Here is a 26,241-nt window from a genome sequence, read left to right as displayed (position 1 = left end):
AACATTAAGTTGACTCATCCTCATACTGTACACTGCATAAATAGTTCTGTAAGTAATGTTGCCTGCAGTGTCCTTTTTTAAAAATAACTTCTAATAATTTATTTGCTGTAGCTGACAGTGTCATCACTTGAGGCTTTCCTGTTTGGGGAAGATGTATCTTGAATTGTTACAGTTTCTTGAATTGCATTTTGAATTGTATTCAAAGCCTCACTGCAACATTTTCTGGATTTCTGTACATCAAACATTAGCACATGCCTGTTGCTTTGTATTTCAAGGACAGTAAACTATTGCAATCCTTGAAGTGCAGTGATGACAAGCTTTGAGAATTTTGTCAGACATTTTTTAACTACTACAGGATACAAAGAGAAGTATTATTGCTCAGACTTTGTTCTTGCCTTATGCTAGTAAAGTTTTAGAGCAATTGCACAGAAAGCTGTGCTGGTAAAGTTCAGTGTATGCCTGTCTATTAATGAGGTGCCCTCAGGTTATCATCTGAGAGAAGGTGAACATCTCTGAATGGGGTTAAAATCCTAATTCACTCAATTGTTCTGGCATCCTAGCTCAGTTTTGAATGGAATCTACTTCTCATAAACAGATAAACAAATAAAAATGTAAAACTGCATTCTTTCATACTTAAATCAGTTAACATTGATGACCTTGATGCAGATAGTTATTTTCTCATGACCAGTTTTGTACATGAGAGATACGAGTGGTCTATCTGGGTAGGTTGTTGCTGCTAGAGACTATATTTCGTTTCTGTGGGTGCTTATGCAGTGAACCAGCAGCCAGGTACTGTCTCAGCTAAGCTTATTGCCTGCAGTAATCATAGTATGTAGCTCCTGTAGCTTTGGCTCTGAGTAGATGTCCAACTTCTTTTTCCAGCACTTTCAACTTTTCAGCACAAGGCTCAAATTCAGATTACATTCACTTTACAAAGAAGGAAGGCAAAACCTGTATGTATGTATGTATGTATACACATGCCCATTGCAGTAATGCTTCAGATGACAAAAGGTTTTTGTTTTCCCATCAAATCCAGGGCTTTTTTCTGTAGGGAAATGAAAGTCTGCTGTTGATCTTTTGTAGTGGAAGGAAAATGCAAAAGCCCTTTAATCATGTAATAGGAAAATCTTTGGGCTGCTCTGACAAAACTATGAGATACATGGGGGTCGCAGATGTGGGGAAGCTTGCAGCTGTCACCATCCCACGTGCTTCAGCTTAAGTGATTGCATTTGGAGCTCAGTTGATTGCACTAATTGATCTCTGATAATATTTTAAACTCTGCTGAGGTTTAAAAGAAAAGTCATGCCACTCAATTGGTCTGGGTAGAAGTCATCCCACCTTTGCAATAATTGGTATTGCATATCACTCAACACACATTTTTGCCCTTTGTTAAGTGAAACATGCCAACCACTTGAAAGTATTACTGAATATATTCTTCTCCCAAAATATCCTTAGATTTTGTTTACTGTAATGGTGAAGTACAGTAACAACTGTAAAAAAAACTATAAAATTCAACAAGAAGTAAACATGATAAATACGTAAAATATGCTGTGTTAAATTAAGTAGTTCAGGTTTGCATCCGTTTCATTGAAACAGTATTTTCACTTTGGGTCCAACTGCAGTGCAAATGTGACTGTTTTCTTGAAGGCTAGCAGTTATATCTCTTGTAGCTCACTCTCTCATTCCTCTCTATATAATCTCTCTTCTCTCTCTTTCTTTTTTATTTTATTTTTTTTATTTTGCTTCCCAAGGGCATGATGATGCTGTGCCGTGTGCAGTTTTGAAAAGTGTGGATAGTTTTAGCTTTCTGCATCACCCAGTGCATCAGAGAAGCTTAGAGATCCTGCAGAGGTGCAAAGAGGAGAAGTACAGTAAGACTGCAATCCTCAAATCTTCTCTCCTCGCTACATGCACCCGAATGGACAAGGGGACCAACTACATCTGCTCTCATGCTCTTTGCTTCCCTTAGTGGCTAGCCCAGGATCCCTTCAAAGCTTGCATCAAGTCAGCTGGAGTACAATTTCTCCTTCAAGAAAACATGTTTCTTTTTAATATAAAATAAGTAAAATAGCACACTTGTTAAGGGCCAGGTACTCCAGTTGTGATTTAATTACAAGCCCATAAATTGGAATTTATGTTTTTTAGGTAGTACTTTTCAATTTGAATGTGACCAACAAATGCACAACAAGTACCCTACAAAATATGTATGACCAAAGAAGTTAAAACTGCAGATTTTCTGCATTTGTAGGCTCTTTAGCCTGTGTCTTTTCCCTGGCAGAAACAAATTCTCCCCTCTGAAAATCACAACACTTGTGAATATATCTTTTCGTACAGAAAAAAGTGTTTTTAATCCCCTGTAAACTTAAAGCAGGTTTCATCAATACCAAAGATACAAGACTTGTGTGGCTTTGATTTGACGAATGTAAATGTATTCCCAGGAAATCAATGTGGCTTCTTTCAAGTTTCACATTGTTGGCGATTTTGCTCAAGGTCATAGTGATTTGAATGTTGTTGGTCCCCATGTTCGTGCCCCTCTCTCTGTTGAAGAATAACCAGTTCTGCATGAGAAACTTTGCCAGTTTTTACTAATACAGCCCACTCTGGGGTCAACCCATGGTGTGTTGAAGCATGGACTATACAGTGGTCACTGGGATCAGTTACACTCCTGAACCCTGCAGTACTGAACTCCAAGCACACACAAACCCAACAGTAGAATCAGCAGTGCACTGAGACCTGGTGTGTGTGGGACTCCCTCCACTGTTTGTTTGGGTGGAGAAGGAGTGCTCTTCTGGCTCAGGTCCTCACTCCCTCAGGTCTTGCTACTCTGGACTTGCAGGGCAGGAGCTAACCGGACCAGAGCTGCAAAATGGTAATGTATGAACAGGGGCGTTTCCCCAAGTACAGTGGACGATTCTCTTTGACCAATGCTTTTCAGAGAATTTCTGTGTCACTGGAGCTTCTACTGTTCGTCCCTATGACATCCTGAAGAATAGTTTATATATTAAAGCTCAGTTGCCACTCTAGAACAAGAACAACCCATAGCAACACCTAATCGGATAAAAATGAAGTACCAAATGTAGGTAAAACAGGTATTTTTATGTGTAGTAATTTTCATATTTAATTTTTTTGTATGGATTTTAGCATGGAACAATTCTAGAATTTTAAAATTTACTAGTAATAATTGTAACCTGTTTCATGAATCGTTTCTTCTCATTTTTGCATCAATAAATCCGTGATGCATGCTGCATGAGATTCTGTATATGGATTTTATTTGTGCTGGAACATTAGAAACTCCGAACACTTTTCAAACTGCCGTCACTTCGAAGATCGAATTAACTAGAGTTATAAGTGATTATGTCATTTTTGATCTGCTTAAAAACAGTTAGCTCACATCTTTGACAACACAGTATCTCCCTTTAGCTCAATGAAGAAGGGACAAACAGGGATCACCCCAATGTTTGAGAAAACATATGCCTTGTGTTTTGAAAGTGTACCTTTGCAGCACCTATTACATCACATTGAATTTTACATTGCTTATGTTATGCTACTGTTATCTGCACCCTAATGCTTCTTGTTCTGATTTGTTTGTAAGTCACTTTGGGTAAAAGCATCTGCCAGATGAATAAATGTAATGTATACCAGTGTTGTCCTCACCAGATTGGAATGGCAGAGAGCACAGGCCTACGATTGTTTCTCAATGTAGACACGTTTGGCTCATATGTGAACATTTTACTGATCAAGAAGAGAATGTTTCTGTGTGGCTCTTACTGATGTGTTAATCAGACTTGACAGAATAAATTAGAATAAAAAATTGGTTCCAGAACACAAAAATCAGAACAACTGTAACGCGTTTTCTTAAAAAAATTGATAGTCCTGATTCAGTTCCAGTGATGTCATGCCCCAAAAAAATCACATGACGGCTGCATGTAGATTGACATCAGTTATGGAAGCAGCAGTTTTTCTGCTAAGGCTTACATAAATTTAAATGCCACCACGGCTACATCTGATATTTGATTGATTTGATAGCTGGCTGAAAAAATATGATACACATTTTCCACAAGTTAATGGGGGTTACGGAGTGACACAAAGCGATCTGCTAGTAATAAAACATTCAAGTTATGGCTCTTAAATTTAAGAAATGGGGTTTGTTTTGTTTGAATGAAAAACACTTTTCAAGACAGATCTCTTTAAAAAAAAAAATGCAAGCTGTGCTGTTTCATCACTGGCTCTTCATAAACCTATCACCCTGTGTGGGGATGAAATAAAGCCCAGGCCTCAGATTTTGGCTTCATTGTTCACTTTCCTTGCTGCCTTTACTGCACACAATGCAGATCTGGTTCACACATGTGGCACTACCCTCACCTTCATGTGACTACAGAGAAGTGATGCTTATTTTGGTTGAAAGGATTACTATCTCCCTTAAATTGTACTGTAGCTGGCATCATTTTTTTATTTTCACTGAGCATTCAGCTAATATGAGACACATTAGTGCAGCCCCTGGAACAAACGGACTCCCTCCTAGTTTGTGAAGACTGGCCAGGAGGTTGAAAACTCATTCCCTTGAGCGGGACGAGCGAGTTGTTTTCTGCTCTGGAGCTGATCTGGATTCCCGCCACATATTCCTCTTGAGTGCTGCAATCGGTATTATGAGAACTAGAGAGTCATATGCATTAATCCACTGGCAGATAATCCTTCTTCATAATTTTCACCTTTTCCCTTTTCCCCCCTCTCAATTCCAGTATTCATTTTTTTTTCAGACACAAATGTCCCATTTGCGAAATTTCAGACCTCCAGTTGTTCTTGTTAACCAAACCAAATATATAGGAGATGTGTAATATAAAAATGTATTTTAAACAAGACAGTCTTATGCGCATGTGAACATACAGTACCTGTATTTAGCTCTTAGTCTTGCCTTTACCATGACAGGGCCCTGTAACCTATCTGCAGTCTTCTGACATGCTGATTATAGATCTGGCGATGCATTGTACATGTTGTCACTCTGAGATCCTGCTCTGTCTCTTGTGTGTTAGGTATCACACGGAAGAGCCCTCGAACTCCACTGTCAGACTTGCAGGGCACCAACACACTCAATGAGAAAACTCAGCGGTAAGACCCTCTGCTACACTTCCCATCTCAACATGGCTGCCATCTTGAACTGCTCAGTACTCTATGCATCTCATTGAAATCTTCGGACTGAGTTGAACTGAAACTTTAAGTTGTTGCTTTTTAAATAACAGAGAGATGATCATGGTGTTTCCTGTTCACTTGAGTTTTTTTTTCCCCACAGTAAAACATGTCTCAGTAGAAACATTGCAGGTTTAGGTTTCGTAGGAATAGACCATGTTTTATACAGCCCGAGGGCGGTTCTGTTTTGTTTTCACTGAAATGGACGTGTGTTAGGGAGAGTGCTTCCAAACTCAATTAGCCCATTTGCATTTGAGCGCACTAACCTAAAGAACACAGATGTACAAAGGATAATTATAATGCATTCCTTCATAGTGTCTAAACTGCTACAGTAGTCATTCTCCTTGGTCTGTAGAAATTTGGTTAAAAGGGGAAATGGGTTTTTGCAGTGGGATTTGTGGAGTGGAAGGCTATGAAGCGTGACCATTCACAATGAGTAATTTCTGTGTGCGACCCTCAGGGCACCCACAGGTTATGGGGGCTCATACTTGGTTAATTAGTACAGGGTTGGGATTACTGAAAACCTGGGGCTGAGCGGGAGTCACTGACCACTGTGACAAGAGTGCTTTTGTTCAGCATGGTCTCTGCGATAAGGGCTGGCTAATGTGATTTAAAACCACGCACTTTCTTCGTTACTAAGTGACCACTAAGCCCTATGCAGCTGCTTCCTGTGTGATGTCAGGGTGTAGTTATGCATTCATAGGCAATCCTGGGGCTAATAAATATTCAGACACTGCAGGGTCTGCTTATACATACCATAGATACTGTATGTTCTGAGCAGACTTTTAAATTAGAGCAGGCTTAGTTGGATTAAATGGCTTACATTTCTGTATAAACAGGATTACAAGAAACTCTATGTTACACATAATGGCCTGGGAACTGTTATGGGTTTGGAATATGGCAGTGCCACACTCATTTACACACTTCGCAATGGCCTTTTCCTTGAAAGACATGTCTTAATATGTTATGCCCTGGTTATCTGTGCTCTCTCTCTTGCACAATTCCTGTACAAGTGCAGATTGGACAGCAGTAACAAATGTGGTTGCTGCAGTTTTCCTTACACACTGTGTTTTTGTGACAAACCATTGTGCTGTTTATCCCTGTCAATTAAGGCAAACATGATCTATAGTCAGTTGGAAGAGAAAACAGCACACACTTAACTCGTATGGTTTTCTACCATTAACCTTCCATCTTGCTCATTTGTCTCTTTTTTAAATAACCTTTTTAAGTATTTTTAGAAAAAGGCTTTCTTTATTTCACACCTAAGGTTTTTGGATGTTGTTTTATTATGTTGCTTTATTGTGACTTATTTTGAAGTAGGTCTTTTGGGGAAAAATTTACTATTGCTGATGTTGATTGGTGGGCTGTAGAGAAAACTGTTTTTGCAAACATTTTTTGAGGGTACTTGGGTTTTTTAACTCTTTAAACATTAATTGTCTCTTAACATCTTAATGTAGTGGAAGTCTAGCCCAAGTTTACAAAGAAAGTCACGTTATGGGAAAGCAATAGAAATTAAAGTTATTTTTTTCAGAGCAAGCAAGAAACAGTAATTTCAGAAAGAAAATCGCATCAGAAAAATAGTTTAGACTCTAAAGGAATTTGGTCCTCTGCTGAACAGGTTTTGTAAAATCGTTTCCTGGTGGCTATAATTCTGTGCAAGAGTGAGCTGTAAATGGCAGTGTATATTTTGCATGGGTAGAGTGCTTTATATTTATAGTCCCTATCACAAGAAAAGCTTTAGAGAAAGGTTTCTTTATTTCCTGACGGGCCTTTTGCCTGTGAAACTTTTGGGAAGTGATGTTAATTTTAGTCCTCACACTTGGCATCCGAAACCACACCAGTGTTTTAAATCATATGAACTTTCTGTACGCTTTCTCATTGTAAATTTCTGTGTGGTGGGGGATATGGGCCTAGATCTCTGAGATTTATTTGTTTAATGCAAACCAGTTGCCTTTCTTTTCACAAAGCTTTCCCTCTAGGGCCTATTTTACACCATTTCCTAGAAAGAAAACAAAACTTGCAAAGACCCCAAGAGAGAGGTGAACGTTAAAATAAGCATTTTTTTTTTAGCTGAATCCAAAATACCCTTGGCTGTGAATGTGAAACTGCAGACATAAAAGGAAATATTTATAAAACATCCTGCATACAGTTTCACCACAAAGTTAAATGTTGCAAAAACTGTGGGGACTGATTCTGTTTGTTAATTGAATAGCTCTGAAGCCTTTTTTTATGCATCTTTCCAAGCGCTTGTTGATTAGTCAGTTCAGGGTTGTTTTTCTCTATAGAAACGCAAGCCAGAAGCCTTTATTTCTTCATAAAGCACATCGTAGAGCACAGAATATGAACAGTAGAATTTTGCAGTAATAGACCCCGAATCTGAAACTTCATAGGAAGGTGAGATTAAAGTACCAAAATGCTCTGTGTTGCCATTACAATGCAGAAGCTTGTAGAGAAGACAGGAATAGCAGCCATTAAGACACTGTGAGTACAAGAACTCTGTGATTGGTCTGCTGTCAATGGAAACAGACATTTGTGCTGTTAAGCCTCTCAGGTATATACTTTGCCTAGATTAAGTTAAACAAGTTTTGTAAATAAAATCCTTGGCCGGTAATGAATCTGATAATTACTAAATAATGTCTGTTTTATTTTAAAAATGTCCGGTATGAAGAAAGTAAAGAGGTATTTATCATGGAGTTAAAAAATAAACCATCACAGTCTGCAGTTTTTTTAATGGTGTCTTTCCTTTACACAAGTCATTTAAATGGATCTTTTCTTACAATCCCAAGTGGTTTTACGTTTAATGGTTTTCATTGCTTTATAGTAAACTGATCAGACCTGTTTCTCTACTAAATAAAATATCTAGTTGAATGACCGGGCGATCAGACCTAGTGCTCTCGTACTTTGGGCTCACAGTAATGACGGCTTGGTAAGAAAGAGTCTTCCCTCCCTGTGTGAAATGAAAGTGATCAAATTTGCATGCATTTACTTCAGCCTGCAGTCCAACCTGCAGACGGGGCGAAAGGCTTCCTGAAGCAGTGTTAAGGCAGGGGGCGTTTGTCTGCTCACAGCGAGTGACAGACGGGGCCCCCGCCTCTCCCTCCTCTCCGCAGGGACAGCTTCAGTGTGGGCTGGATTGGGCGGACCGGCAGGCAGAGCCGGTTGTCCAGCTCAGGCTCTTTGCTGGAGGAAGACGGCATCTTTGTCAACCCCACCAGCAGCAAGCTACTGGAGAGGGCGCATGGTATTCTGATGTAGGTATCAGCTTCTCGCCAGGCGACTCTGCACACTTCCACAGCACTGTCGCTGTCCATCCTTTGTCTCTGTCCTCTATTTAAAACACTTCTGGGAGAAAAAGCTAACCTTAAAAATGCATAGAAGGATAAATTGTTCCAACAGCCAGATCTCATTTTCGCAAACCTTTAACAGCCGATGTATTAGTGACAGTTGTTACTTCTTTCTTCCTTTCAGTATGGAATTAAGCTTTACTTGTTTCTTATGTAATCCAAGCAAGTACTCAGTATAAACTTCAATATATCTGATACAATACCTAAATAATCCTTTATTTAAAGATCACCACAAGGGTAACTGTTTTCAGTAAAATAGAAGCTACTGAGATGTCTTACTAGCTAATAAACCTCATAAAGCAGAAAGATGTTAATCCTAAATAAGACATTTTATTTACTTTGTCCTTGCAGGAGGAACAAAAATTATAAGTTAAAACCCAGCCTTCCAAAGGTAAGAAAATTCTCTTTTCTTGTCTTTATTATAACTCTGCATATAAGATTCCTTAAAAGAAGACTTGTTTAGTAGTATTAGTAGTTTGTTTTACTTTACCGAAAATCCATACACAGATTGAGGTGAGAAAAGCCTTTGTCTATATGACAGAATCTTTAGTTCATGGGGTTGCGGGTACATTTGGCATGAACTCTGTGCGTGTACTGTGTACTGGTTACCATACAATGAATTGGTTTTTCGTATGGCAGCACCTGTTGGATGTGAAGTCTCTGAAGTACCTCACTAGCCTGACACTCCACGATCGCATCACCAAATCCCTCCTGCACCTGCACAAGAAGAAGAAACCTCCCAGTATCAGCGCACAGTTCCAGGTGAAGACAGGAGCTTGTTTTCCCAACGCTGTTTTCACTGACACCTTTTAAGCTTATAATTATATAAGCTATTTAGTTATCTACCCGACGGCATATTCAAGGCAATGAGACATCTGTTCTCGGAATGTTTTAGGTTTTCAATCAATTTTAAATCCGTGACTACTAAACCGGGGTCTTTACCCACCTCCACAGGTACAGTACTCTGCAGTTTGAGTGTATTGGCAGCAGTGGTGAGACTTCTTTCAGGTTGCTGCTGTGCAAGCTTGAGGAAGATACTTCACCCTAATTGTTCCAGTAAACATCCTGTTGTATACCTCGGTAAAATTGTAATTCACTCTGGTTTCAGCCAAATATATAAGTAATAGTAATAATATTTATTTTGTTGTTGAACAGTGTTAGAGATACACCAGAGAACAGAACAAGACCCAGCAATGTTGCCCCTGAAATAATAAATAAGGTTTACAGTTTTTTTGATGGATTAACTGAACATTGAATTACTGACATACCTACTTATTTTTGAGTGTTTTAAACAGTGCAGCACTTAAAGTTTAGGGGTACAGACCAATATCATTCTGCTTACACAGTCTACAGGTACAGCCCCTGCAGCAGTTCTTATCATGCTAGTATTTACATTTGTACAAAACCTCTGCACAGCAAGAGATAATATCCGGATTTTTGTCCCCTACACTTCTTTTTTTTTCTGCAAATCCACAAACCACCTCTCAGTAAGCATCAATGTACCCAGTCTCTGAAATAAAATGGCCTAATCCTCTCGCAGGGTCGCTTATAAAGACCTCTGTGACTAAGGCGTGTTTCAATTCATTGCTGCCAAAATTATATCAGTACCAGCAAAATTGGCCGCCATATTTTTTATTGGAGGTCTGGGCAGTTAATATTTTTAAATCCCCCCACAGATTTGACTTTATGTGGTCATGTCTGCCCTTTTAATTAAAAAAAAGCAATGCAGGGGAAACACACTTCCAGATAAAACTGTCCTTTTAAACCTTTATTACTTTCCTTCTTACGGGATTCAGTTTGCCTTCACGGAAGAATATGAAATGAAGAAATGACCTGTTAGGGATTACCCACTTCCCATTTACAATAAAGGACAACGAAGACTGTTATTTAAACATGTTCCAGGCTTCTTTGCTGTCTGCTGATGTTCTGGGTGTTTCTGGTTGACTTTTAAGCCTTCTGATAGGACTAAAACTACATTCCTCTAATTTTACAGTTCAAGTTTCCTTAGACCTATATTAGTGTATTTCTGACTCGGTACTCTGTTTCTAAAAGGGACACAGAAAAGGGGCTGCAAACACTGTAGATTTCAAGTGCCTTAAAAATCACTAACAAACTGTCCTAAAGCCTAGAGCAAGAGCTGTGTAGAAAGCCCTCGATGACTTCATGCCATTAAGTCACCCCACATCCTGTTGTGAGTTTTTTTTCTTTAATCTGCCGAGTGGGGAAAGTGAATTTGTGGCCACCAAAATAGCAGCACATCCTCCTCAAGCAAAAGCGGCTCTCAGACAAGGAAAGAAATGAAGTCCAGGTGGCATATTAATGATGTGTACTTCATAACTCTCTCCGGTTCCTTTCGGGGAAGCTGGACACACGCTGAAGCTATTGTTCATTTCACTCTGTGCTCCTGGTCGGACTTCTCTTGAAAACTGAGTTTATTGGCACCATAGGAATCCATTGGCACCATTGGACTGTTATCTGAGGGAAAATAATAAGTGGTTAATAAAAAATACTAAACTGAAGCTGCTTTAAAAAAAATAACAGTCTATATAAAGTGAAACTGGTTGTTTTTTATAGAGGTATCTGCATGCTTGCTTAGTGATTTTTTCCGATTTTTTTCTGTTTTACTGATTCTCCCTGCTTTTCCTAGGCATCACTGAATAAATTGATGGAGACACTAGGTCAGGCGGAACCCTACTTTGTGAAATGCATCCGATCCAATGCAGAAAAGGTAAAGTGGTGTTGGTAGAGCCCAGTGTGCTCAGATCTTAAAATAAGGTGTGGCTGATATCGGACTTTGTCCCATTCAATATCTTTTAGCCAGTTCTGGAAGCAGCTAGTTGTCTTATACTGAGTAATGTGTTTTTAAATTATGGGGTTTGTTTTTTTTTTCTTATCTTTACCTGCCCTTTAACAGATATTAAGTAGATGTAGTTACTGATCTAATCCTTTAAAGAAGCTGTTAGCGCTAGTCAGTTTAGGTTGTTTTTGCTCTGGGTGAAACTGTCAGTTTTGACCTCTGCTTTCCCTGCAGCTTCCCTTGAGATTCAGTGACAGCTTGGTGCTCCGACAGCTGCGCTACACAGGCATGCTGGAGACGGTCAGGATACGACAATCGGGATACAGCATCAAATACACTTTCCAGGTGAGATGTCACAAGTACAACTGCCACTGATCCCTGCACTCCTGTTTTTGATTTTTAGTTAAGTTTTAGCAGAGGTCCCATTCTTCCATCAAAAACCATTAAAAAACCAAACCTGATTAGGCAACGCATGCACTTCTAAAAAAATTAAAAGGGACAGCTATTTCAGTTACTAAACGTACAAAATCTTATGCCAAAATCGTGTTTCCCCTGTCTTAGGGTGTGGAGAGGTTGATACAATTTCCTGTGTTCCTCAACTTCCCTGGACAGGAATCTCCTTCCAAAACTAAGAGCCTGAATCATTGTTTCCTACTATACATGTCTAGTGTTCAGGGCACATTTAACAGCCTGTTGCATGTTTACGTCCTGTTGGATTTTACTATTCTCACATTTGGCTCTTGTATCTTTTTCAATCTGAAGAGTTTTGACCAAAGGTCAAAAATTATTATAAATCCTAGAACATAAAAGAACATGACCTCCCCAACTGTATTTATAAGACCTTTATTAAATCAATGATGGGAATGTGTGGTGACTAATACCAAAGCTCTCATTTTTCTGAGGCCTCCACTTTAATTTGTGTTTTCTGATTATTCCGGTTCAAAGCAGAAGCTTTTGAACACTGGGCTCACCTTCCAGGCGACATGATGTCACTGGCGACTGGCCCTCAGAACAGAGGTGCATTATTGTTCGTAATGGAAGGCCCGATAGTAATTATATAAACACAGCATCTACTTCCCAACCTGCCCCCCACAGTTGATTGCATCTCGGCGTGGAACAGAATGGAGCCTGGGGATTGTGTTGAGCTCATTGTCTCAGTCGCCCCCCCCCTCTCTTCCTGAGACACCATGTGTGAGCGAGCTGCGTGTTTACACAGTGATGTCAGGCTGCTGTACCATTTGGGCTGTGTGTTTAAAAACCACATGTGTCCAGATAGGGCATTCAGCATAAATATAAATAAAGGAGAGAGGGGCAGGGGGGAAGCGCGCACGTATAGAAACACAACTCTTTTATGAGCTATTGATGATGGTAATACAAAGGACTCCTTTGTCAGTTTTAAACTTTTCCCTCCCCTCTTCCTCTTGTCAGGATTTTGTTGATCACTTCCATGTGCTGTTACCAGAGGGCACCACTGCCACCCAGCAGAGTATATGTAAATTTCTCCACCAGCTTGACCTCAGCCCAGACAGCTATCAAGTTGGCAAAACAATGGTACAGTATGCACACAGAACCCCAATGGTGTCTTTTCTCATGCGCAGAACCAGCAGAATTTGCAGCCCCTTAAGTCTAAAATAGATGCCTTTTTCACTCACTGCATTTTTTGTGCAGCACACGGAGAAAGACCATCAAAGTAGTTAAATGTTAAAAATGTTAATTTTTCTTGTGCCGTCTAACATTAAAAGATGCAAAAGATTGAAATCCACCATCCACCAGATCTCTCTTAATAGACCTCCAGAGGTTGTGAGATGAAATACTGTATATCAGAGGTGTATCCTAGATAAGTAGAGCATTCCCACACAATGCTGCCATACACATAAGCATCATTCCTTTGAGATGGCACTATCCCCCAGAGTGGAGTGCGGTCTGTCATTAGAGACCCATCCTTCACATTCCTGGGGTTATTTAAGGGTGGCCGCTGTGTGCTGCTCACGTCTTTGACGCGGCCTCTGGGTCGCCGCAGGTGCTCATGCGGGAGGCAGAACGACAGAGGCTGCAGGACCTGCTGCATCAGGAGGTGTTGAGGAGGATCATCGTCCTGCAGCGCTGGTTCAGGGCCCTGCTGGAGAGGAGGCACTTGGTCAACATGAAGCAGGCCACCATTGTCATCCAGGTGGGTGTCCAGCGCCATCAGCCACTTAGACTAGTGAGGTCCACAGTGCGAACTGCAGGCCATGCTTATATGTCTGTTGATTCGTGATGCACGATCTGGATTCGAAGCATGGTCCTTCCTTACAGATCTTTAGGATATTGTGATGTGAGATGTGTGGGACTTATTTCATTGTGCCTTTTTTGTCTAATATTCCCACTTGTTGTACATCCTTTTTAATATCTCTTTCTTGTCATTTCTTATTGTTCTGTCTGGGTTTGCTGTTCTGTGTCTTTCTAAACCTGCACAAATAGTTCCTGAAAGCACTTCTATAGATGGGGATGAATTGGCCTATGCAATGTTCCTGTGTATACTCTCTTCCAATCAGCAATTGACTATTTTCAGACGGTTAGTTGGAACTTGATATGAAATTTGGATCAGATCGTTCAATAAAAATAAACACCTTTAAGAAAATCAACAGCAGAAACCACAACACTGAATCATGCAAAACTTAAAAACTATGCAGATGATATCAATTTTTCCTTTGAATGGTGTTTAGTTTTTACAGAGGTGGTAGTTTCTCTAAGAAAAGCAATATGAAGTTTTTCAAGTCAGTTGTTTTGTATTACAGTACCTTAGTCCGAGTGCTCTCTTTGTCCTTAGATTTCCTTAGGAACCGTAGTTTGCTGCTGTAGTACCTTTCATATTCTTTGATATAATATTTCCTTAATTAATATGTCAATAGGTTAATACGTTAATTAATCTACAAATGACCATTATTAATTTATACTGTTGCAAATATCAAATGGGTTTTTCATTAAAGAATTTTAGTTTTCTGACACAAGAACTAAATTGTGTTTTGAACTTCATACACCTTTTAAAATCCAATTGCTGTATTATACATATGCTTTGAATTTGTATTACTAATGGAAATATTTACTTTAACCAAGTATTTTTTTTTAAATGCACACCACTCTCTTGCACCTCTGTAGCGATGGTGGCGGAGCTACAGGCTGAAGCAGGCTGCTGGTGAAACGGGGGCAGACGTAGCAGGCCAGCAGAGGGCAGCACTGTGCCTTCAGGCAGCGTGGAGGGGCTACAGGGAGCGCCACAGGTTCCTGGTCCGGAGGGAGGCTGCGCTGGTGATCCAAAGCAGATGGCGGAGCTTCTGCTGCCAGAGGGCCGAAGCTGCAGTCAGAATTCAGGCCGCTTGGCGTAGCTACAGAGACCGAACTGCCTACAAGGCACTCAGGAACAGGACTGTGCGTCTGCAAGCAATGTGCAGGGGATACCTGGCACGGCAGAGGTATTAAACATTCAATTCAATTCAGTTTATTTTTATATAGCACCTTTCACAACAAGGTTGCCCCAAGGCGCTTAAACAACACCTGTTTAATGTAGAATCACTACATTATTTTGGGTTAATTTAGGTGAAGGGTCTCAGTTGTCAGAATATAAGCAATAGCAGATTTCATGCACAAATCAAATAATAACAGTTATGATGTTATGAATATTAGATTCCTAAACAAAGATAGGAAGATTCCTCAATTTCCCGTCGGGATCAATAAAGTCTTACCTAAGAGCAAAAACAAGATACAGGCTAAGCATGACTATTCCTCTACAGTAGTTGTCTGTATCTCACTGTGCAGATGAAGTTGGGTGGAGAATGTATTAATTTATTAATGCCTGTTATTCTATCCTCTGCTATCCATCATAGTAATGTAAAACAAAAATATCTCTGATTTATTATCTGACATCTCCTGTTTTAATTTTTAGGTTCAGAGTTCTTCAAGAGCAAAACTTAAAAGAGAAGGCGCTACAAAATGGACAGCCAAGTCCAGTATTAGGAGATGAACCTTTATTCCCAAAGATCATGGGCCTGGATCCCACCAAGTGGGAGGACAGCTCTTACGAACAGCGGGAGAAGTTCCTTCGGAGACATAGCTCATCACAGGAGAGTTTTCAGGACTCAGGAGCCAAGGATGCTCCATTGGACTGGAATCAGCCACATGAATCAGCCAGAGAAGAGGATAGTGGAGTTATCATGTCAGAGGTGGTGGTGAGAGAGAGGCCCAAGTTATTGGACGACCCCAACCAAAAGAAAGTGGTCAGGGCTAAAAGAGAGAGCCGAAGAATGAGGGAGTTGGAGCAGGCCAAGTTTAGCCTGGAGTTACTGAAGGTGAGGTCTAGCGGTGGCATTTCTCCATCTGAGGAGAGAAGGTGGTCTACAGAGCTGGTTGCAGACAGCTTGCACTCCCCTCAAGGCACCCCAGACAGTGAGAGCTCTAGGGGGAGTTTTGAGATTCTGAACATCGATAATCTGAAAGACAAGTCCAACTCTGTGGAATCAGAAGACTTTGGCTGTTCATCCAGTTTAACTGAGCAGCCCGAAGTTTTACCCATTATATCAAGGCTGCCCGATAATCTCTTGGGGGAATCCCAAAATCTCGTTCTGGATGAACTCTCCACCAGCTCCGGGATAGACCCACCAAATTTGACTTCTTTTCTGAAGATGGAGAATCACCTGCCCACTTTCTACATCCCACAGCAAGACAGCTCCCCTGTTCTCTATAGGTCCAGTGAGGATTCTTCTGCAGCGAGACCAGAGGGTGGTGACAAACAATTGAGGGAGCAGAAGGAGTCCACACGCAAGCCCATGATCGTGGTGATCAGTATGCAGAAAGATACGGTGCTGGGTAAGGGGCAGGACTTAATGCCAGAGCTCCGGGATGGTGAAGCTCAAACTGTGGAGCCTCTATCTCTCGAGGCTAAAGATCTGAGCAACGTGGCTGTCCTGGAGAAGCTGGAGAAACTGAATGAGGAGAAGGTGGAGCGGCAGAAGCAGCAGCAGCAGCAAAATGAAAAGGAAATGATGGAGCAAATCCGCCAGCAGAAAGAGATCCTGGAGAAGCAGCGCAAATTCTTTGCTCAGTACGAGAGGGATCTTTTCGAAAAACACCGTGGCGAAGCCTTGCAGAAGATTGAGCAAAGTAGGCAGAATGAGTCTTTGCAGGCCCAGGACCCTACAGACAAGCAGACAGAAAAGCCATCTTCTCCTCTGATGTCCAAGGGCTTGTTGGAGCCAAACGCCACTGGGGACTTTGCTTCTTCTTTGGTGAATGCGCAATTGGTCTATCCCCCACAACCTGGTAAGAAAGAGCAGCCTAGCCTTGTTTCCAAAGAGCACCCACAGTTTCCAGACAGAAGGGAAGGACCGTCCAGGGCCGTACAGGATGGCTGGAGCCCCAAGCTAACACTGGAGACACGGGACACCTGTCTAAGAAATGAACGACTGAGACAGAAAAAAGCTCCCAGTCAAGTCATCGACATCAGCATGACCGACAGGCCCTCTGCTATCTTCTTCTCACCAAAATATAACAAGGTTGCATTTACCAAGTGAGTACATAGCATGATATTTTTCCGGTTGATGCAAATGTCATATCCAACTTACATCTGAAGGGGTTGGCAATGGGCAAATTTAGCATCCGCCCAGGGCTTAATCATGTATCTGTAAGTATTAAATACTTCCTAACCTTTAAAATGTGTTGTAGGTCTGATAAGGAGTCTGTGAACCAAGAGAGGTCAATGGCCATCCAAAAAGATGAAGCTTCCTCGGACCCCAAATCTTCAAAAGCAGCTGGGCACAAACGGCTTGAGGTGTGTGGAAATGATCAATGTCTCAGCTTAACTGGCTGAGGTGTCGTGCTTCTTTATCAATTAAGAAATAACATTTTCACAAAGCCTTTTAAGACTGCTACTGAGAACAGGTTTTTCCACAGTCATCGATCTTTTTGAAGTCGGTGGAGGGGCAGGCTTAATGTGCGATGGAGAATTGCATTTTGTTTGTGTATAGCAGAGTTCCCCAAACCTGCTTGTATTTATTATTTTGCATCTTAGAGCTACCTTGCATTGGGGAAAAAGCAATGTGTTCTATCAGCCAAAAACAGCCACCAAAAATAAGTGCACTTGTAAGCAGGGCTGAATGGCATGCAGAGGTCTGAAGTCTGAGTTGTAAGCCTTACAGCCTTACAATGTGCTGGTCATTGTGTTTTCTGGGTGCAACAAGTAATTGGACTTTTTTTACAAGTTATTAAATGCGAAAAAGTGCTTAATTTCTGAAGCTGGAATAATCAGATACAGATTGCATTGATCCAGATACAGATTGATTCATTAGAGTGCAATGAAACGTGTACTTTGGGAATTTTTTTTTCATAGCAATTTTTTTCCTCTGATGAGTACTTAATAAATCAGTTATACATGATCTCAGGGTCATCCGTTAGGAATGGGCATAAGGTAATCAAGCGATTCAGGGATTAGTTCCAACAAGGCAGGTGCTCAGGCATACAGTGTTAATCATGAAACATCCAAGAATGAAATAAGCTGGTCTTTGTCAGCTTTTGTCAAACATGATATGAGATTTAAGATTATTTTAATAAGGGGAAAAATAACAGAAGGTCAAAGAGTATGATTTGGAGCTGGGGGTGAGACAGACTCATCAGAGCTGGGTTTGTTTTAAGAACTACAATGAAGCTATGACAGAAAACCATTTTATTTGGTATACAAATGCCTTTGAAAGCACACACTGTACACAGATTTTGCTTGGTTGTTTCTCAGTATTGCATCAGTCACACTTAATGTGCTATTGATGAGTTATGATCAAGCAATTAAACCTTTCCCTTAACTTTGAAGACTTGGACTCACAATTTACTGTAATGTAAAAGTATCTGCAACCGACAGTTTAAGAACAGGGGTGTCAAAAGCTGATGTTGCAGAGCCCCCCCTCTAGCAGGTTTTAATGGTAAGCATTAAATCATTATTTTAAAGAAAAAACTTTGAACAATTTAGGTATGGTCAATTCAGGGGGTGAGATTTCAAATTATTCTAGAGCCCTTTTTGTATATAAATCTGAATACCCATCAGCACTTAATGATCAGCATTTGAATAGGATGCTTACTTGTTTGCATAATAATGCAATGGAAGTAAGTGGTTTGGAGTGATCTAGAAAACGTACTGATTTTTAAAAAGAGCTTGTATTTTCCCCAGTTTTTGAAGTTCATTGAATGACTTGATCAGTTCAGAACAAGTTCCTCTGTCTTGTTCAGCCCAGCTAACCTGTGCACCCCTGTTGTTGTGGTTGCTACCAAACTGTCGCTCCGTGTAATTCTGGGTGCTCTGTTTGTTTGTTTTTTTTTCATTTTATGTAGTTTTGTTTGTGCGTGTCTTTGAAATAAGACCGTGCTAATTTTATCTCTCAGAGTTGTTCTGAGTATGTCTTTTTTTCAATTCATAATTCATAACTTGAACAAATTCATCTTTTGAAGGGGGAGACCATATAAAAAGAAATAAGCGGACTGAGTTTAGTGTTCAGTTAAGCCGCTTTTAGTTTATGAGACGCGCGTTTGTTGCCTTTGCCGATATTCATGCAGGGTTGAATGGCAGCAGACACTAAGGTCACAAGAACGTGAGGACTGGGTTTCCCCAGGTGCGGCGTTTCTGAGTGCATGTCTGTGTGTGTGTGTGCGCGTTTCAAAACGGAGAGACATACTGTAATTATGAGCTCGTTTTCATTTCACTCCGTTTCAAAGTACTTTGGAACATGAAAGGCCCTGCCTTCAGAGCTCGCTTTGAGCTCGGCCGTGCGAGAGCCGCGAGGGCCGCAGCAGGGAGGTTTTACCTGTGTTGTTATTATCTGGTTAATTAGGTTGCCAGACCAGGCCATAAAAAGAAGGCCCGCATGGCACGGACACGCTCCGATTTCCTGACCCGAGGTTCAAACCCCGAGGGGGAGGGGGAATCGGAGGACGATGAGTACGATGAGCCCCTCATCACACCCCCTCTCTCCCCCAGCCTGCCCCACCCGGAGCAGGACGCTGAGGGGAGCGGAGTACAGGCTTGTCACAGTGACTCCGAAATGGTAATTGAACCAGCCAAAGCAAACCCCCAACCTCCAGGCCTCTTCTGGGTGCAAAGCTCACAAGTGGGAGCGAACTCTTTATTGCTAACCCCTTCAGCACCGCCTGGGTAGAACTGCAATACTGACAACTAAATATGCTTCAATTTTTTTTTAACTTTGAACACTTTACTATAGATTGGGAAACACCTTTTGAAATACAGCATTAAGCGTGACATTTCAAGGTCTACTGGAAAGATGAACCCTTTCTACGCATCTTGCTTCCATGGCATTGACATGCAAGAAAAGAAAAAATATATACTCTATATTATATTATTACTCTATATAACTATATTATATTATTATATTATACTCTATTTATAAAATAAATCATCTTTTATTATTTACTTTTCAGCCAATGTGGAAAACCTTTCGCAAGAAAGTCCAAAGATGTTCAACATTCCAAGGCTTGGTTTGTTCGTGTGGACACAGAAATGTGTGTGTAGCGTTAATGCGCCTCTGCAGCCAGTGGAATTGAGGACAAGGTGTAGAAAGGGTTAACCGTCAAGTTGATGGGACGAACAGCACAATCCTCTGCAGCAAGATCCAAATTATTCACAAAGAGAGAGACAGCATCTCCAAAATCGGATTTTTTCTTCATTAGGCTTCTTGCAACAAACAGCCAAGTGCTTTTTTGCAGAATGGGACCGTTATACTGTACCTGCATAATGCAGCTACAAAAATGCCTAGCTGTTTAATTAATTGACTGCTGAAATGTTGAAAATGTCCAAACCCAAGGATGAATCATCTGCTGATTCTGAAGGGATTAAGTCAGTCAAGGGAGGTTGTCAGTTAGCCACAAAGCTGGGTTCAAAAGGGTGTTTCCTTATATTCAGTGAATCACCATGTTAACTCACTTGCACTGGGTATAGTGATTTCTGGCTGGTGTGGGTGCCTTTGCCAAGCTGGGGTGGGGTGGGGGGTGGGCACTTCAAATGGCAAAATCTCACGTCATTCATCGTAAAGGCCAAGTGCAGAATTCACCTACTTTCATAAGAGCCTGGTTAACAGCCAATCATTGCATGCTATAGCTTGTAACTGCCTTCTGGGGGCGCACTTGATCTCCTTCCTTCTCTCACAGTCCGTGCTGAGCACATCCATCGTCACCCTGCAGGTTGGTTTCAGTGGGCCTCTCGTGTCACTGGACACGCCAACTTGAGTTTCTCCTCTGCCTGATTTTGTTGATTTTGTTTGATTGTAAAGTGTTTCTTTAACCTACCGTACAGTATGTGTCATAATGTTTAACTTTTCAGGGTTTGTCTTTGTTTAGAGATGTTTTTTTGTTGTCCACACAGGTAGATAAGCACTGAAACTGATCAGCGGTATCTTACAAAAATAGAGAGGTGACGCAGGATGTCAAATATAAGGGTTGGATTTCAGGAACAAAGATACAAGAAAATCACCCGGTCACAATTACATCACAGTCCCTCAGCAGTTCCTCCCTTTGATCTGCAGTATAGCGAATGATACAGCATCATACCACATAATAGCACATAAACTCTGACACTGTTAACATGAACTTCTTTACCTTTAAGTATCTTCCACCATTAGGTAAGAATACAAAATTGTACTGTCGGTCCTGCAGGGCAGCACAGTGAGGATTTCATGCTGATTAACTGATGTACTGTGCGGTCATGCAATAGGAAGAGCTAATGTAAAGGCTTTTATTGTATCTGAGCCAAAGGCAAACTTTACAAACTGCACTTGTTTATAAATCAAAACACTATTCAGTTAAAGTTTTATTTTTGGTACCATTTGTTTCAGTTCAGGTATTCTAGAGTGTGCTACCACAGTAAAGCTTTCAGCCTCCCAGCCACGTATGACACCAATCTGTTGATCTGTTAAAGAATATGAACGTGGGGATTTAGATATTGAAGATTGAGCACATAATTGGTTAGTGTCACAGCAGTCGCAATTTTAGAAAATCTGTGGGCAACATTGTGTTTGTTGCCTGTGTCGAAACTGAGGATACACTGCCATCTGTAGGTTAAGATTAATCTCATCTACAAAGTTAATTAATCTCATCTGCTTACACAGGCCAAGAAGAAATCACATGAAAAGAAATTTTGTGCAGTTATGCAGTTGTATCACTTAATGGATGAGGAAAACATAAAAATTCATGCTTTGAGATGAAGCAAAAGGTTGATATGTCTTTATGACTGCTCCTTGTTATCTGGTACTTAAATTTCCAGGACACTACACCTCAATCAACATTGTTTCTGTCAGCCAGACATTCTGTTGTGCTGACATGGTACACAGTAGTAGATGCCAAGGGGGTTTAGATACAGTAAATAACAGTAGGGGTTTGCCAGTAAAGAGGATCAGTGCTTTTTTCTTGTAAGCAAATTTAAGAATTTTGATTTCCTATAAATATATCAGGAGGTTTCCTCTATGTTAGCAGCTCCTATAAGAAGCTGTGTGATTGAGTGCTGTAGTAACACAAAAGTGCCTTGAAGGGAGACACTCATTTAGAGCTGAAGATGTCCATTGAGTTTAGATGATCTTTTTCTTGTGCAGTTTTTATTTTTTGTTTTACTTTATTTAATGTATTTGATGAGATGAGACAAGATGGTCATATATACTTTCACACTCAGATATTGAAGTCACTGACCTTCTATTGGAGTAGCAGATTAATTTTTTTCTTAACTTTTGATAAAAGGGACCCGTCTTGAGTGTTTTAATACATTGTGCCACTCCATTGAAATTTCAGCCTTCCTCGTATACCGAAGAGCAGAAGAAGATGCATAAAACCATGTCTTCTGGAGATCTAGGCAAGATGGACAGCATGAGGAAGAATCCCCATGCAGATGGAAGGTAACCGGTGTAATGGCTGGAATGTAGCAAAATTTCCATTGTGTGCACACATGCTTTTTGTGCATTACAGCTGTTTTGCTTAGAGACTTGCTATTATGTGTGGTTTCCGACTGTGCATCATGCTACCCTAGGTACTGGCATTATTTTTAAAAGTGCAGAAGCAAGACGGAACATTCAATGGCATACTTCCCTTGTGCCAGCGTTCGCTGGCGTTGCACTTACGGTATGTCATATGCTGTGGATTATTTTTCCTGGGCAGTACTCCTCTGAGCCTATGTCTCTGTGTTGGGGTGACAGGGTCCGGGGTAAAATGCGTTTCTGGGGCAAGACAAAGCAAGGAGACAAGAAGTCATCCAGGGAGAAGCTCGCCAGCACAGGTGACCTGCTGGAGCTCCATAGAGAAGGAGATGCCATGGAATCTGGATTGAACACCGCTGAGGGTGAGTACACTCCGCTGTCTCCTCCTGGGTATCGCCAGTGTGTTATGTGTAATCCTACAGTATATAGAGGCACTAAAGTCATTCTGATGCTCATGGATAGGGAGTGTAGTAGGAGACCTATTTGCCTCCCACATGGGGAAAGTAAACCCAGGGATGTGGGGACGTCTTGGAGTTGCCAGTTCAAACTAACCCAGCTTCCCATAAACCCTGAAAACCTCCAAAATCAACTGTTCAATTCAGACACAAATAGAAGCTTTTCAAAACTACATTTAGTGACCGGTCATTCACCACTAGAAACCATGAAGTTAGCTTTGGCAGTGAGGGTTAAAACAATGGCTAGGGGTATGAAGGAAGAGGGCACTTCCTCTGTTGCTCCTCTCCACATCAGTCCATGCACGTATCATACTTTTCGATTTCAGCCACCTGACTTGTGGTAGCTTGGAGCAAAGAAATATGTGAATGATTTGTTGACAGAATGGATAGTGTTTACCAATAGTATGGATTTAATAAACATCAGGTTGAGACATCAGGTGTGGCATGCCCAGCGTAAACCTGCAGTGTAGAATGTCGAGAACATAAAAGCATGCGAGGTATCCAAATGAGAGAAGGCCATTTTGGACCTTCTGGCTCATTTGGTTGCAGGCAGCCATTGCTGTGGCGGCAGTAGAGGGTGGGTGGGCATCGACAGCAGCGGTGAACTCTCTCCCCCCAGCAGGGCAGGAGCACATGACGCCGCCCCGCAGCCCAGACCTGGCCTTGGAGCGAGGGAAGGAGTTCAAGGAGAACAAGGAGCCGTCCCCCAAAGTGAAGCGGCGCAGGAGTGTGAAGATCAGCAGCGTGGCCCTGGAGCCGGTGCTGTGGCAGAACGACTCCCTCCAGATCCTCACCAGCGCCAACGACTACAAGAGCATGAACGAGTTCCTGATGAAGAAGGTGAGGCCACGCGGCCAGGGCCGTACCGGCCTCGCCAGCCTGCAGGCATGATGGGTTTGCCAATCAAACAGAATGTGAATCACATAATGAAAGATCTTCATCTTCATCTTCCAGATAAATGACCTAGAAACTGAGGACAGCAAGAAAGACACCTTAGTGGACGTGGTCTTTAAAAAGGCTCTTAAAGAGTTTCGCCTCAATATCTTCAACTCCTACTCGACTGCCTTGGCTGTGAGTAGCTCTACATCAACCTCATCTAAAAGATTATACTTGTGCAATTTACAGTATATTGAGTATATGATTTAATTAATTGTTATTGAAAGATCAATCTACACAAATCAGAGACTCTCCTGTTAGCGTTTCTACACCATATCATTGTTGCTGCTACTGGATGGAGGACATACTTTACAGCAAATATAATGATTCAGAAACCATGAGATTCCAAATAAGAACATTTCAGGAGTTCAGATTCATTCAGTTGATTTGTGTTGTGGTTGTGAAAGCTGCCGCAAACTGCCTTTGTGTGTAGTCAGTGAACGTAACTGCTGTTTACTGTGTCATAAATTGGCTACATTCTGCTGTTTTGCTTTCACGAAGCTCTGACATTGATTTAAATGCAGATGGATGATGGGAAGAGTATCCGTTATAAGGATCTTTATGCACTGTTCGAGCAAATCCTGGAGAAGAACATGAGGCTGGAGCAGCGGGATTGGAGCGAGTCACCTGTCAAGGTCTGGGTGAACACCTTCAAGGTCTTCCTGGACGAGTTCATGACTGAGTACAAACCCCTGGACAGCACCCTGAGCAAGGTACAGTGTCAAAGTTCTCCTGGACCAGAGCAGTCATTCTCTCCATCAATATTCTACATGTGTTCTGACAAAAGCCTAAGGCAGAATGCTAAAGGATATCCTCGATGGCCTTGACAGAGTGGACTTTATGATGGCTGTGTCTTTAAACTGCTGTATATAGAACATATATATAGTTGAAACATCTAGACATTGTAGAATTAATTAATTTGAGCATCAATGTGGAATTAATCAGTGAGATAGTGATCGCAAGGCCTGTAAAGCAACTGTGCTGGAATCTTGAGTAGAATCCTTCAACGTCTTCCCCCCAGCTCATTCATTTGTTAATTATGCCATCTTGCTGCTCCATAGATGCCTAAACCAGAACGCAAGAAGAGGAGGAAAAAAGACACAGATATTGTAAGTACACTGTCCTGTGGTACATCTGTTATCATTATTAACTTTCTCGTAGTGTAATTACATTTCCAGGATTTTTGTTTGAATGTGAAATGTGAGCATTCCGTCTTTCTAGGAGTTTACATTCCAGTGTCATTCCAGCTGGTAGCTTCTTGACTTATTGGCAGCGAGAAAAATTGACTGTTTGACAGCTACCTGGTGCGTTTCACAAGTTAAAAAAATAAATAATTCAAATTTGCTGTTGTAATCCTTAGGCGGGAGTGTTCTTCTGTTAACCATATCCTTAATTTTTTTAATACTATAAAAATGTGGCCAGAAGACAACTTCCCCAAGCAGCATGGCAGTCATATTTTAAATGCCTTTGATTGACTATTGAGAGCTTTCATCCAAAACTATGGGGACACAAAGACAGTGAAGCCTTACTTTCGAGCTACCAGATAAGACCTATCCTATACTGTAAAGTGCAATTGAATTCCTTGCGCTGTCCTGATGAAGAAGGTTATATCTTGCTGCAGGTTGAGGAGCACAATGGCCATATCTTTAAGTCTACTCAGTACAGCATCCCCACGTACTGTGAGTTCTGCTCCTCTCTTATCTGGATGATGGACCGAGCCTGTGTATGCAAGCGTAAGTTAATTACTTCCTTTGTGTTTGTCTTTAAACCACGTACAACAGCTGGAATTAGATCTTTAACAGCTCGGCTGATGCCAAACTACCCATGGTCTCATTACCCTCCCTGTCTTGTTTCCAGTTTGTAGATTTGCCTGCCACAGAAAATGCTGCTTGAAATTGACTACAAAGTGCATCAAAAAGGTAAGTCTTTCATCTGCAGTGCATAGTTCAAAAGATTTCACCATTGTTACTTGGAAACGTGTTCATATGCACAGTACATTTGAATAATGATGTTATCCTTGCCATTATAAAACTTAGGAAATCCATATCTGACATGAAAATTTTTACCTGAATGATGACTGAGTGCCTCCACAGTGAACATGGCATTGTTCTAATTTTTTTTAAATACTTCATTCTCCTTTGTGTTAGTGCATTCACAATATTAGTGTCAGCTGAGCTCAGTATGTGGTCTTACAAGTAGAGAGCTGAGCTGAGTGGAGTACTGGAGTGGAGTGGGGCGGGGCCCTGCCCAGCAATTGTGTGACGGTGTTTGTGTTCCCCGGCAGTATGATCTGGAGCTTTCCTCCAGGCAGTTTGGTGTGGAGGTCTCCCGCCTGACCAATGACGAGAGGACAGTGCCCCTAGTGGTGGAGAAACTCATCAACTACATTGAGATGCATGGATTGTACACAGAGGGTATTTATAGGAAGTCAGGCTCTACCAACAAAATAAAGGAACTCAAGCAAGGACTGGACACAGGTATGTCTAGAGAAGAAAAGTATTGATGGTTCTGTGCTGTATCATGCAGTTTTGTTGTCA

The 26,241-nt window shown here is 41.2% G+C and overlaps 1 protein-coding gene across 16 annotated transcripts in view; it reads left to right on the top strand.

The window, feature by feature from the left end:
* myo9aa (myosin IXAa) overlaps positions 1-26,241 on the top strand; it is a 176,468-nt gene that overhangs the window by 136,726 nt on the left and 13,501 nt on the right. For 10 of the 16 annotated variants that reach the window (XM_015343498.2, XM_015343494.2, XM_015343499.2 and 7 more), the window contains 22 exons: positions 1,752-1,871; positions 5,031-5,106; positions 8,295-8,435; positions 8,880-8,919; positions 9,168-9,290; positions 11,176-11,256; positions 11,560-11,670; positions 12,754-12,876; positions 13,346-13,495; positions 14,464-14,777; positions 15,248-16,867; positions 17,023-17,128; positions 19,173-19,385; positions 22,132-22,235; positions 22,533-22,675; positions 23,388-23,608; positions 23,723-23,839; positions 24,229-24,417; positions 24,766-24,813; positions 25,326-25,437; positions 25,562-25,623; positions 25,989-26,181. In XM_015343498.2, the coding sequence (XP_015198984.2) occupies positions 1,752-1,871; positions 5,031-5,106; positions 8,295-8,435; positions 8,880-8,919; positions 9,168-9,290; positions 11,176-11,256; positions 11,560-11,670; positions 12,754-12,876; positions 13,346-13,495; positions 14,464-14,777; positions 15,248-16,867; positions 17,023-17,128; positions 19,173-19,385; positions 22,132-22,235; positions 22,533-22,675; positions 23,388-23,608; positions 23,723-23,839; positions 24,229-24,417; positions 24,766-24,813; positions 25,326-25,437; positions 25,562-25,623; positions 25,989-26,181 (4,407 nt within the window). The remainder of the gene's footprint in view (positions 1-1,751; positions 1,872-5,030; positions 5,107-8,294; positions 8,436-8,879; positions 8,920-9,167; positions 9,291-11,175; positions 11,257-11,559; positions 11,671-12,753; positions 12,877-13,345; positions 13,496-14,463; positions 14,778-15,247; positions 16,868-17,022; positions 17,129-19,172; positions 19,386-22,131; positions 22,236-22,532; positions 22,676-23,387; positions 23,609-23,722; positions 23,840-24,228; positions 24,418-24,765; positions 24,814-25,325; positions 25,438-25,561; positions 25,624-25,988; positions 26,182-26,241) is intronic. The other 6 variants (XM_069190757.1, XM_069190756.1, XM_015343493.2 and 3 more) reach the window with 3 other exon arrangements.

This window comes from Lepisosteus oculatus, chromosome 5, assembly GCF_040954835.1.
Source record: "Lepisosteus oculatus isolate fLepOcu1 chromosome 5, fLepOcu1.hap2, whole genome shotgun sequence".
Classification (NCBI taxonomy): Eukaryota; Metazoa; Chordata; class Actinopteri; order Semionotiformes; family Lepisosteidae; genus Lepisosteus; species Lepisosteus oculatus.
This window is presented reverse-complemented; position numbering and strand designations above follow the sequence as displayed.